At 42.5% G+C, this 14,172-nt stretch overlaps 1 protein-coding gene across 1 annotated transcript; it reads right to left on the minus strand.

Moving 5' to 3' along the window:
- Window positions 1-9,741: 9,741 nt before the first annotated feature.
- Window positions 9,742-11,102, minus strand: LOC129703809 (lysophosphatidic acid receptor 5-like). The gene has a single exon (XM_055646513.1). The coding sequence runs from the start codon at window positions 11,064-11,066 to the stop codon at window positions 10,101-10,103; it is 966 nt and encodes a 321-aa protein (XP_055502488.1). The 5' UTR covers window positions 11,067-11,102; the 3' UTR covers window positions 9,742-10,100.
- Window positions 11,103-14,172: the final 3,070 nt, after the last annotated feature.

Genomic DNA, 14,172 nt, shown 5'->3' on the forward strand with positions numbered 1-14,172 from the left:
ACTGACAAAAGGAAACTTAAACTTTTAATATAATTTATAAAACGAACAGGAAGATTTAACGGATCTTAAAATGAAGTGGATGGCCTGCAGTTGATAGATATCTCCAGAGATGTTCGACACATTATCGATGATCGTCCAAATATCACCATGTGGGGAAATCATCACATTGAACACCGACATTCACTAAAGGAACAAAGTGAAAGAAGGGAACTGGCCGTTTGTTAACCTGACATCATAAATGGCGGTTTTAAAATAAATCATGATATAAATCCTTTAATAAAATGGAAATAATCTCAGATTCGTGGACTGGAATTTCTTGAGTAAACTACCAGGCTACAGAAGAGGAAGTGGGTCATATAACAAATCTCCATTTCCAAAAGGCATTTTGACATGGCACCATGCATGGGTTGCTATGTGACACAGGATCACAGGGCTTGGGTTACATAGAAAATAGGTGCAGGAGTAGGCTATTTGGTCCTTCGAGCCAGCACCGCCATTCCATATCATTATGGCTGATCATCCAAAATCAGTACCATGTTCCTGCTTTCTCTCCATATCCCTTGATTCAGTTAGCCCTAAGAGCCATATCTAACTCTCTCTTGAAAACATCCAGTGAATTGGCCTCCACTGCCTTCAGTGGCAGAGAATTTCATAGATTTACAACTCTCTGGGTGAAAAAGTTTTTTCTCATCTCATCCCTAAATAGCCTACCGCTTATTCTTAAACTGTGACCCCTGGTTCTGGACTCCCCCAACATTGGGAACATCTTTCCTGTATCTAGCCTGTCCATTCCCTTCACAATCCCTGGTCCTGCATTAGCAGAATTCGGCCATTCAGGCCACTGCGAATGCTCCGCCATTCAATCATTTCTGATCTATTTTTCCATCTTCTCTATAATATATAACTCCCTCTTTATCATCTCTCTTAATTCATGCATTCATATTTTTTAGGCTGTCAAAATTCCTGACTGCCACTTTTTGTTATAGAGTTACACTGCATGGAAACAGGCCCTTCAGCCCAACGTGCCCACACCGGCCAACATGCCCCAGCTGCACTAGTCCCACCTGCCCAAGTCTGGTCCATATCCCTCGAAACCTGTTTTGGCCATGTACTTGTCTAACTGTTTCTTAAATGTTGGGATAGTCCCAGCCTCAACTACCTCCCCTGGCAGCTTGTTGCATACACCCTTTGTGTGAACAAGCTACCCCTTAGATTCCTATTAAATATTTTCCCCTTCACCTTAAACCTATGTCCTCTGGTCCTCGATTCACCAACTCTGGGCAAGAGACTCTGTGCATCTACTCAATCTATTCCTCTCATAATTTTATACACTCCTATAAGATCACCCCTCATCCTCCTGCGCTCCAAGGAATAGAGCCCCAGCCTGCTCAACGTCTCCCTATACGCAGACCCTCTAGTCCTGGCAACATCCTCGTGAATCTTTTCTGTACACTTTTCAGATTGACACCATATTTCTTATAACATAGTGCCCAGAACTGACCACAATACTCTAAATGCACCTTCACCAATGCCTTATACAACTGCAACATAACCTCCCAACTTCTAAATTATATTCTTCAATTAGTTAATACTTCTTCAATGTGTGCAAGACACGCTCTGATACAATTCAAGGTGGTTCAAAGAGCTCATATGTCAAAAGATAAGTTAGCTCGTTTCTATAGTCATATAAATCCTACCTGTGACAGATGTAATTCTGAAGTGGCCTCATTGACTCATATGTTTTGGTCCTGCCCACTTTTGGAAAAATATTGGAAATAAATTGTTGATACAATTTCTGTAGTTTTAGGTATTGGTTTACAACTTTACCCAATTACTGCAATTTTGGGGCTGCAAATGTTAGATTCTACTCATCTGTCCTGTTCTGCCCATCAGCTGATTGCTTTTACCACATTAATGGCCAGAAGATCTATTTGATTTAAATGCAAAGACTCTAATTCTCCAACCACACCCCATTGGTACTCTGAAACGATATCATGTTTAAATTCAGAAAAAATTAGGAGTGGCATTGTTGAACCCTTGGTTAAATTTGATAGGATTTGGGGAAGATTTATGCAACATTTTCACACGACATAAACTGTCCCCTCTACAACCGTTATAATAATTATTTTACCTTTATCCGGTGGAACGGACTTGACGACAAACAGGGTCTTAAATTGTTGAAATTCTTTGCAGCCCAGATTCTGTTTTGCTTTGTGTTTTCTGTAAGGTGTTTCTCTTTTTCTCTTTTTCTCTTTTCTCTTTTTCTTTTTCTTTTTTTGTTTTTATATATATGTTCTCTTTTAAACATTTAACGATATTTACATAGAGATCGGGAGGTCTATATTCATTGTGTATATTGACACTGGATTCATATTCAGGTTATACCTGTCATTAATGTAATATTGAGCCCTATGTATCAATATCATTGTTATGTTTATCATTATTTTTATTTTTTTGTTTTTGAAAAAAAAAATAATAAAAAGATTTTAAAAGAAAAAAAAAACTTCTATACTCAATACCTTGACTGATGAAGGAGAATGTGCCAAAAGCCTTTTTGATCACCCTAACTACCTGTGACTCCACCTTCAAGGAACTATGCACCTGTACTCCTAGATCTCCCAACACCTCACATTTCTCTGTATTAAATTCCATCAACCATTCCTCAGCCCACCTGGCCAATCAATCAGGTTCCTGCTGCAACTTTCACAACCATCTTCACTATCTACAAAACGACCCATTTTTGTGGCATCAGCAAACCTGCTCATCTTGCCATGCATGTTCTCATCCAAATCCTTGATTTAGTTGACAAACATTAGCAGACCCAGCATCAAACCCTGAGGCACACCATTAGTCACAGGCATACAGTCCAAGAAGCAACCTTTCACCTTCTGCTTCCTTCCATGAAGCTAATGTACTATTCATTCAGCTATCTCTCCTTGGACCCAATGCGATCTAACCTTCCAGAGCAGCCTACAATGCCGAACCATGTCTAATGCTTTACTGAAGTTCATATAAACAATATCTACAGCTCTGTTCTCATCAAACTTTTTGGTCACATCTTCAAAAACTCAGATTTGTGAGACATGACTTCCCACATACAAAACCATGCTGACTATCCCAATTCAGCCCTTGTCCACATAAATGCCTGTATATCCTATCCCTCAGAATACTCTAGTAACTTTCAGACTACAGACTGGCCTATAGTTTCCAGCATTTCCCCTGCAGCCCTTCTTGAATAGAGGCCCAACATTTGTCACCCTCCAGTCTACCCGAACCTCTCCCATGTTTAAAGTCAACTCAAATTTCAACTGGGCCCCCCGAAAATTCCTCTCTAGTTTCCCACAATGTCCTCGGAGATATCCGATCAGGCCATGGAGATTTGTCTACCTTCATTCACGATAGTACCTTACTCACCTTGTTTACATTTAAATTTCTACATTATTGAATATCAAGACAATTTGATGATGATAATGGCACATGGTAAATATATATATATAGCACCTGACCTCAATGTTCAATAACGCATTTCTTAATGCACTTAAAATGGACGCTAGGGGATACATCAGTATCAAATTAGATGCTCAGCAACGTGTGAACTGCTCATGCTTTGAAAAAATATAACTCGACTTTAATGTGTTTTTTTTGTTAATACATTTCCTGCCCAGTAAATCTTCCCACAAGTTTTAAGTCTTGAGATTTTAAGTTAATGTTTCCTTTTAATAATATGTTAAATGCCACTGACTGCCAATCTTTCTGGCCCAGCAAAGTATTTATTGTCAATGTCCCTTTGTCCCTGAATCCTTAAACAGACCATATTTTAAATTACTAATTTCTTTTTTTTTGGTTCTCCTGTCTTTCTTTTCTCTCTTATCCAATCTTTCTTTCCTTCTGTTTATTTCCCATACAGAATGAATCTACTGAAATTGCTGCATGTGACATGTTGACTGGGCAAAGTGCCTTGGGGCTAAAACTTCCCGAGCCAAATCTAAAGGCCGTACAAAGGTTCTTCATACATTGGGCACTTGGTCATTTGACCTTAACTTAAAGCGCATGGACCCAATTATCTCCTTAATAAATATTGATGAATTTATCTTAAAGAGTGCATTTCCTGTCAATTAGTTTTGGTTTGTTTATCTGATAATGGGCAATGGATGTTTCAGAGTCAGTGATGAAAACTGTTCACATGTGTTCAGGAAACAAGGTGAGTTATTGAAATCAACAGTTCCCTCTGTGTATAAATAGTGTGTGAGCGCGCACACTAGTGTGTATATGTACACAAAATATAAGTGTGTGTGTAGTGTATATTTTTAGTGTATATATTGTGTGTTTAGTTTAGAGAGACAGCACTGAATCAGGCCCTTCAGCCCACCGAGTCCATGCTGACAAACGATCACCCCATACACTAATTAACCCAATATAGCCAATTAACCCACAAACTTGCACGTCTTTGGAATGTGGGAGGAAACCAGAGCTCCCGGAGAAAACCCACGCATTCACAGGGAGAACGTACAAACTCTGTACCGGCAGCACCCGTAGTCAGGATTGAACTTGGGTGTCTAGTGCTGTAGGGCAGCAACTCTACTGCTGCGCTGCCCGTGTGTGTGTGTGTGTGTGTATATTGTATATACATAGAGCATGAGCATATGCGTATATTGCGTGTGCACATATACACATGCACATACACACATATATATATAATTGTGTATCTATGTTTGGATACTCAGATGATTTAATGCTATTTGAAGGCATTTAACATCCAAACATTCTGAATGATGTGAAGTAGTTTCACCAAACAATGTTTATTAAGTACGTAAGTAAGTTTATTGGCCAAGTATTCACATACAAGGAATTCTATCAGTCTTAAACACAAGAAGAATCATTCCATAGAAGGAACTGTATTGGGATTATTTGTTATAGTTCTCGTTGTTGGTCTGAATATTTTATTTCTGATCTACCGAACAGGAACTGGCACTTTTTGTATTGTCAATGAGGTTTCCTCTCAGCTTCTGACACTTTATTTTATTTCCATGTGTCCCAGATAGGACAATGAAATTCTTGCTTGCAGCAGCACCACAGAATATTGGAGGCATAAATACAGAACAGAGCAGTGTGTCCATATACCATATGTCTCTTTGAGGCAGCAACTGCGATAGATCCCCTCGATGGTAGGGAGGTCAGAGCCGATGATGGACTGGGCAGTGTTTACAACTTCTTGCAGCCTTTTCTGCTCCTGGACGCTCAAGTTGCTGAACCAAACCACGATGCAACCGGTCAGCATGCTTTCTACTCTGCACCTCTAGAAGTTCGAGAGAGTCCTCCTTGACATACCGACTCTCCGTAATCTTCTCAGGAAGTAGAGGCGCTGATGTGCTTTCTTTATAATTACATCAGTGTTCTGGGACCAGGAGATATGCATGCCCAGGAATTTGAAGCTCTTAACCTTTTCCACCGTCGACCCGTTGATATAAACAGGACTGTGGGTCCCCATCCTACCCCTTCCAAAGTCCACAATCAGTTCCTTGGTTTTGCTGGTGTGGAGAGCCAGGTTATTGTGCTGGCACCATTTGGTCAATCGGTCGATCTCACTTCTATTCTCTGACTCGTCCCCATCAGTGATACGTCCCACAACAGTGATGTCATCAGCGAACTTGATGATGGAGTTCACACTACGACCGGCTACGCAGAATATAGAGTGAGTACAGCAGGGGGCTGAGCACGCAGCCTTGAGGTGCTCCCGTGCTGATTGTTATCGAGGCTGACACATTTCCACTAATACGGACAGACTGTGGTCTGTGAATGAGGAAGTCGAGGATCCAATTGCAGAGGGATGCGCAGAGACCCAGATCTGAGAGCTTAGTAACCAGTTTGTAGAGGATGATGGTATTAAATGCCGAGCAGCTAAATGAAGAACAGCCTGACATATGAGTTTTTGTTGTCCAAGTGGTCCAGTGTGGAGTGGAGGGCCAGCGAGATCGCATCCACCGTTGATCTGTTGTGGCGGTTAGCAAACTGCAGTGGGTCCAGGTTTTTGTCGAGGTAGGAGTTGATTTGCGCCATGATCAACCTCTCAAAGCACTTCATCACCACCGGCGTTAGTGCCACTGGTCGATAGTCATTGAGGCACGTCACCTTACTCTTCTTGGGCACTGGTATAATTGATGCCCTTTTAAAGCAGGTGGGGACCTCAGCCCTCAGTAGCGACAGGTTGAAAATGTCCGTAAAAAATCCAGCCAGTTGGTCCGTACAGGTTTTTAGAACACGACCGGGTATACCATCAGGTCCAGGCGCTTTTCGGGGGTTCACCCCTCTGAAGGATCTTCTGACATCGGCCTCTGTGACTGTGACTGAAATGCCATCACAGCGAATGGGGGCTCGGGACGGCACATCAGTATTCTCCTTATCAAAGCGTGTGTAAAACGCATTGAGCTCGTCAGGGAGTGATGTTACACCAACATTCGAGCTGGCTCCTGACTTCGCCTTGTAGGAGGTGATGGCATTCAGGCCCCGCCACAGCTGCCGAACATCTGTCTCATCCTCCAGCTTGGAGCAGAAGTCCCTTTTGGCCATTTTGATGGCCTTACCAAGGTCGTATCTGGACTTCTCGTAGACCTCTGTATCTCCAGACCTGAATGTCCAGGATCTGGTCTTCAGAAGAATGTTGATCTCATGGTTCACCCAAGGCTTCTGGTGAGGAAGCACTCGGAAGGTTTTTAATGGGATGCAGTCCTCCACACATTTTTTTATGAAGTCTGTAACGACTGTGGTGTATCCATTCAGGTCCATTGCCGAGTCCCTGAACATTGCCCAGTCTACTCACTCCAAACAGTCCTGGAGTTGGTCCTCTGCCCCCCCTCCCCAACTCCCGACCAGCTCTGTACAGTCCTCACCTCTGGGGATGCGCTCTTCAATTGCTGCCTGTAGGCTGGAAGAGGCAGCACTGCAGTATGGTCGGATAGAACGATAGGCATTCTTGATGATGGTGTAGCAGCGGTCAAGGGTGTTTGATCCTCAATTTGGTTCATTCAATACAACAACTGCAGTAGGATTTGAGTTCATGTCTCCTGATCAGCAGGACCAAACTAGTACTGACAATCAACATGCCACCATATCTACATTGGTCCTCATATCTTGGGGTCTATAACATTTAACATAGTAATAGTGGTAGAGCTGCTGCCTTATAGCCCCAGAGATCTGGGTTTTGAACCTGATTATGGGTGCTGTCTATACAGAGTTTGCACGTTCTCCCTATGACCACGTGGGTTTTCTCCAGCTTCTCTGGTTTCCTCCCACAATCCAAAAACATGCAGGTTTGTAGGTTTATTGGCTTGAGTAAAGGAAAAAAATAATTAGTCCTTAATAATATATTAAAATAATTAGTACGATCGAGCTGGTGTACAGATGATTGCTGGTCGGCGGGGACTCGGTGAGCCGAAGTTCCCACTCTATATCCCTAAAAACTAAAACTAAAGCAACCATTTTAAAAATTAACAATATTCAGCCAAGCTGGAGGTGCTGGAGGAACTAAATGGGTTGGGCAGCGGTGGAGAAGGCACACGGGTCGATGAGAGTGTGGGGGAACGGCCATGAAGGGGTAGGGGGAAGAACAATGGAGGACCCGGCATGGGGAACCGCTGGGGTGGATGGCGGGGGGGGGGGGGGGGGGGGAGACCAAGAGGAGTTGCCGGCGTGCTTTGTAACTTTGTCAGTGGCGTAGGTAGCTGCTATTTGTATACATTGTGTGTGCAAGCTAAGAATCTCACTGCGCCTAGTCACACGTGTCAATAAAATAATCCACTCCACAATAAACTAAAGTGAACAAAGACAGTGATGTGGGTGGATAGGGACACGGGGAGGGGAGATGAATGTACAAATGGGAGAGAAACACAAGTGTGACTGAGCGTGGGAGATACAGGATAGAAGGAGGTGGTGGGGGGGATATTACTCAAAGTTGGAGTATTCACTGTTGGGCTATAAACTGTTTTAATGAGCTGTTCTTCCAGTTTGTGTGTGGCCTCAGTCTGACAATGTAGGAAGTCCAAGGCAGAAATTCAATATAGGAATGGGAAGGGAATGGTTCGCAACCAGGAGACCTAGCAGGTCTTAGCAGATTGCATGAAAGTGTTTGGTTAAACAGTCAACTAGTCTACACTTGGTGTTGCCGATGTAACAAATGACCCGCCCGAGACCTGGGTTTGATCCTGCCTACGGGTGCTGCCTGTACAAAGTTTGTACATTCTCCCTGTGACTGCGTGGGTTTTCTCCAGGTGCTCCGATTTCCTCCCACACTCCAAAGATGTACAGGTTTGTAGGTTAATTGGGCATGGTAAAAAATGATAAATAGTCCCTTGTGTTAGTGTATGGGGCTGGTATGGACTCAGTTGGCGAAGGGCCTGTTTCTGTGCTGTATCTCTAAAGACTAAAGTTTAATGGCATCTATCTGACAAAATGGAAAGTTCCCTGGCATAAGCAAAGTTAATGGGTAGAATTATTAGAATGCAGGTGACGAGAAATAAATCCATTCGGCAAGTGGCAAGGTTCTGAAACTCAGAATGCAAATGCGGACAGAATCCTTCATCATATTTAAAAATCAGTTGGACAATTATTTACTTGAAGCACTCTAATTTACAAGGCTACAAACCACACCTGGAGTATTGCGTACAGTTTTGGTCTCCAAATCTGAGGAAGGACATTATTGCCATAGAGGGAGTGCAGAGACGGTTCACCAGACTGATTCCTGGGATGTCAGGACTGTCTTATGAAGAAAGACTGGATAGACTTGGTTTATACTCTCTAGAATTTAGGAGATTGAGAGGGGATCTTATAGAAACTTACAAAATTCTTAAGGGGTTGGACAGGCTAGATGCAGGAAGATTGTTCCCGATGTTAGGGAAGTCCAGGACAAGGGGTCACAGCTTAAGGATAAGGGGGAAATCCTTTAAAACCGAGATGAGAAGAACTTTTTTCACACAGAGAGTGGTGAATCTCTGGAACTCTCTGCCACAGAGGGTAGTTGAGGCCAGTTCATTGGCTATATTTAAGAGGGAGTTAGATGTGGCCCTTGTGGCTAAGGGGATCAGGGGGTATGGAGAGAAGGCAGGTACGGGATACTGAGTTGGATGATCAGCCATGATCATATTAAATGGTGGTGCAGGCTCGAAGGACCGAATGGCCTACTCCTGCACCTAATTTCTATATTTCTATAAAATAGTTAAGAGGAATGCTAAGTAGATGAAAAAGAAGGTATCTGTATCAGTATTCCAGTATTTATTTTAATGCCATTTTCACTGAGTACTTACATACACAGAGGAAACGAACAATTGTTTCTCAATCAGTTCCTGTCGGTGCAGTTAATTAAAACAGAATAAATACATACAACTTTAAAATTAACTGATCTAAAATAGACTTAAAGATTGAACTAAAAACAGACATTCAGACCGGACAGTGGCTTTGCTTTGACAGGTGCCTCGCTGTCAAAGTATGGGCGAGGTTAGATGTGTTGGTGTATGATATATGGGGAGGGGACACAGTCCGTTAACCAGTCTTATTGCCTCGAAGGGCCGAATGGCCTACTCCTGCACCTGATTTCTATGTTTCTATGTTTATAAAAGCTGGAAGTAGGATAAACCAAATAAAAAATGGTGTTTACAATTAATAGGTTCTCAATGCTCCCCCCCCCCCCCCCCCCCCCTCCTCCACCTCTCCCCCCCCCCCCCCTCCTCTCTCTCTGTAGAAAATATTCATTCTAACACCCTCAAAAAGCAGGTAAAATGTATCTGGTCAATTTGCAGCTCATCAATCTAATTTCAAGGGGGAATCATGCAGCACTCTCTTATTAAAGGCCAACTCATTGAAGCTCATTTCAGTTCCAATCAGATCGAACTGCAGAACCATTTGCTTCACCACTGAACAAAGAAATTCACAAACCTAATAGCAGAAAAGCTATCTTACTATTTGCAGCATTGAAATGAACATGTTTCACTTGATCAAAACAGAATAGGTAAGGATTTAATTCAACATAATTGCCATACAACAGTTACATATTGCACAAATGCAAATCCATATTCAACTAATTCCAGCTCTTGTCCAAACCTGGAATTCACTCAGTTGCCAAGTGAGGAGTTTTCATTGGTAGTTTGACATCCTCTTTTTGGTAACTCCATTGCATTGCAAGTTTCCTTTGTATTCATTGCAATGTTTGTGAATGCTTGACTGGTAAAATAGTAAACAATAGGATCCATGAAGCTGCCGATACTGGCCAGGCACATGGTCACAGCTTGCACTGGGAAACTCCCTTGCATCGACAAGTATCCTGCTTGATGCAGTCCATAGAATGCCAAAGCAACATTGAAAGGTAAAAAACACACAATGAAGACCCCGATATTCAGTAGAAACAAAGGTATGATGTTGTATCTTTTAAAAGCTTGAGATTCCTTTCTGGTTCGAAACCAAAATCTGACAACAGCGAGGAAGCTACTGATAATGATTACAAAAGGCACACCAAATCCAAGGGTTGTTATCACTAAGATGAGTTTTACAGCAGATCGCCAAGTTTCCTTTGAATATCCTTCGTAACATTTTGTCTCGTTTTTTGGATCATTCCGATCATATACAAAAGCGATAGGGAAACTCATCAACGTGACAATCATCCAAACAGTAGCACAGGCGATGATGGCTGTTTTACGACTTCTAAGAAACCTCGACTTCAACGGATAAACCACAGCCAAATAACGATCAATACTGATCAATGCAATCAAGAAAGGACTTGTATAGAAATTCAATGAAAACACAGTTTCCGACACAACGCAAACAACCTTTCCAAATATCCACCGAGAGGTTGCAAAGTAATATATCCTGAGTGGCAATGAGAGAATGAAGAGTAGATCTGAAATTGCCAGGTTAGTCAAATAAATGATTGGAGCCGTTCGTAGTTTCAACTTTTTGCAGAACACCCACAAGGAAAAGGTGTTCAGAGGTAATCCGACTGCCACCGTCAATCCATACACAGCAACAAACAGTGTATTCTCAAAGAAGACTGTGTCATTTGAAACTATGGAACCATTTTCCATTCTATTTCTTGCCGTTGATCGGTGGAAGAGCTGTTACTAAGAACCAAACCAGAGCAGTGTAGCTAGGTTGAAGTGCAACGTAGATGTGTGCATAATCATAACCACAACTTAAACCACTTGTCTGGTACTTTTTGTTTGGTTGGATAGATACTATGACAGTGTAATGATGTACAAGTATTGACCAATGTATGCTGTTCCTCTAGTTTGGGTGCGGTCTCAAACTGGAGGAGCAGCACCTCATATTCCACTTTAGCTTACAGCCCAGAGGTATGAACAATGAATTCTCCAATTTTAGATAATATCCCCTCTTTAGCTCCCTTATTTCTCACGACCCTGCCCCCACCCTGATGCCCATCCATTTATCCCACTATCCTGCCCTTTCTATCCTCATCCCTTCAACCTATTTCCTTCCCTCGGGCTTTGTAAAGTTTACTTCTCTCCTTTTTTGTCTTCATTTCATTTCTAGCCTTTGTTCAATTAAACCATCCTCACCAGTCTCCACCTATCACTTGCCAGAATTTGTACTGCCCCCACCACTTTTGGAACTTTTCCCCCCAGGTCAGTCTGAAGAAAGGTCCAGACCTTTACCAGTTTATTTATTCATTTATATCTCTAGAATTTAGGAGATTGAGAGGGGATCTTATAGAAACTTACAAAATTCTTAAGGGGTTGGACAGGCTACATGCAGGAAGATTGCTCCCGATGTTGGGGAAGTCCAGAACAAGGGGTCACAGCTTAAGGATAAGGGGGAAATCCTTTAAAACCGAGATGAGAAGAACTTTTTTCACACAGAGAGTGGTGAATCTCTGGAACTCTCTGCTGCAGAGGGTAGTCGAGGCCACAGTTCATTGGCTATATTTAAGAGGGAGTTAGATGTGGCCCTTGTGGGTAAGGGGATCAGAGGGTATGGAGAGAAGGCAGGTACGGGATACTGGGTTGGATGATCAGCCATGATCATATTGAATGGCGGTGCAGGCTCGAAGGGCCGAATGGCCTACTCCTGCACCTAATTTCTATGTTTCTATGTTTCTATATCATGGTATATGGACACATTTATTTGTTTTGTAATAAATGCCTACTATTTATTCTGTGTGCTTAAGCAAAGCAAGAATTTCATTGTCCTATACAAGGACACATGACAATAAACTCACTTGAACTTGAACCTGGAACATCACTTATCCATGTCCTCCAGAGATGTTGCCTGACCTGCTGAGTTACTCCAGCACTCTTCTTCTGGCAGCTAGTGACATACATCCACCACCTTCAGTGTAGAAATACTTTCCCCTCATATCCCCTTTAATTCTTTTCACTCTCACTTTTTGTATTAAACTCATTTATTCAAGTAAAATCACTGACAATCTACTCTATAAATGCCCTTCCATATTTTATAAACCTCGATAAACTTGCCCCTGCACTCCTATCACCTCCAGTGTGTTCTAATGCCTGTCAAATGCCTGTTTAACATTGCTATCGTATCTGCTTCGACCACCGCTCCCAGCAATGCATTCCAGGTACACACCACTCTTGTTTTTGCACCGTTCTTTTTCCTGCAGATAGTTCTACACAAGAATATAAGGATCATTTTCCGCTAGGTGGGAGGAAACCCGAGCCCCAGAAGGAAACCCACGTGGTCACGTGCAGACTCCGCGCAGGCAGAACCCGTAGTCAGGATCGAACAATGGTGCAGCAGTAGAGTTGCTGCCTTGCTGTGCTAGAGGCCCGAGTATAATCCTGACTGCCGGTAGCTGACTACACGGAATTTGCATTCTGAGCGTGTCGTTTTTCTCCCGATGATCTATTTGCTCCCACATTCCAAAGACGTGCAGGTTTGTAGGTGAATTGGCTTCTCTATGTTTTCCAGTGTGTAGGATAGAACTAGGGTATACATGTATTGGTCGGCACTTTCTCAGTGGGATGAGTATTGTATTGTATTGTATTCAAATTTATTGTCATTGTCTCAATTTGAGACAACGAAATGAATTTCCCTTACAGGCAGTATCATAAAAAAAATCACAATAAATAAATAAATAATAAATAAATAATAAAACATATTAAAATAATGAGGGGCCTGTTTCCACGCTGTATCTCAGAACTAAAACTAAACTAAACTAAACGTGAGTCTCTGGAACTGTGAGGCAGTGGCTCCACCAGTTGTGCCGCCTTTTTGAGAGAGCGGTCAACATGAGGAAGTGACCAGTTCCACTTCAACCTGACGGTCAGCAGATGGACTTCACCTAGGACTGGGTGGGGACTCAAACCCTGGACCCTGCAGATTTAAAGCCTAATGCTCTACTACCTGAGCTACCCAGGATCCTTGTCTTACAGCAGGACATTTAAAATTACCAGCATACGTGCAGGTTCCTGAGTAATGAGGTCACGCTCTTCCCACGGGAGGGGGAGGGGCAGACGGTGATGGTCAACATGAGGATCAGGGGGTATGGAGAGAAGGCAGGTACAGGATACTGAGTTGGATGATCAGCCATGATCATATTGAATGGCGGTGCAGGCTCGAAGGGCCGAATGGCCGACTCCTGCACCTAATTTCTATGTTTCTATGTTTCTATGTTTCTCCATTCTGCCATCTGGGAAGAGGTACAGGAGCATCGGCTGCAAAACCAGCAGGATGCTACACAGCTTCTTCCCACAGGCAATAAGACTGGTTAACGGACTGTGTCCCCTCCCCATATATCATACACCAACACATCTAACCTCGCCCATACTTTGACAGCGAGGCACCTGTCAAAGCAAAGCCACTGTCCGGTCTGAATGTCTGTTTTTAGTTCAATTTTTAAGTCTATTTTAGATCAGTTAATTTTAAAGTTGTATGTATTTATTCTGTTTTAATTAACTGCACCGACAGGAACTGATTGAGAAACAATTTTTTGTTTCCTCTGTGTATGTAAGTACTCAGTGAAAATGGCATTAAAATAAATACTGGAATACTGAATACTGATACAGATACCTTCTTTTTCATCTACTTAGCATTCCTCTTAACTATTTTATGCACAGTTATCCCGAACCTCTCCCATAAGTTACAGTTGAAATTTCGCTTTAGAACTTTTTAATGGGCTGGGAGGAGTGCCGACCAAGAACTCACTATCATGAA

Source organism: Leucoraja erinacea, chromosome 14 (assembly GCF_028641065.1).
Source record: "Leucoraja erinacea ecotype New England chromosome 14, Leri_hhj_1, whole genome shotgun sequence".
Lineage (NCBI taxonomy): Eukaryota > Metazoa > Chordata > Chondrichthyes > Rajiformes > Rajidae > Leucoraja > Leucoraja erinaceus.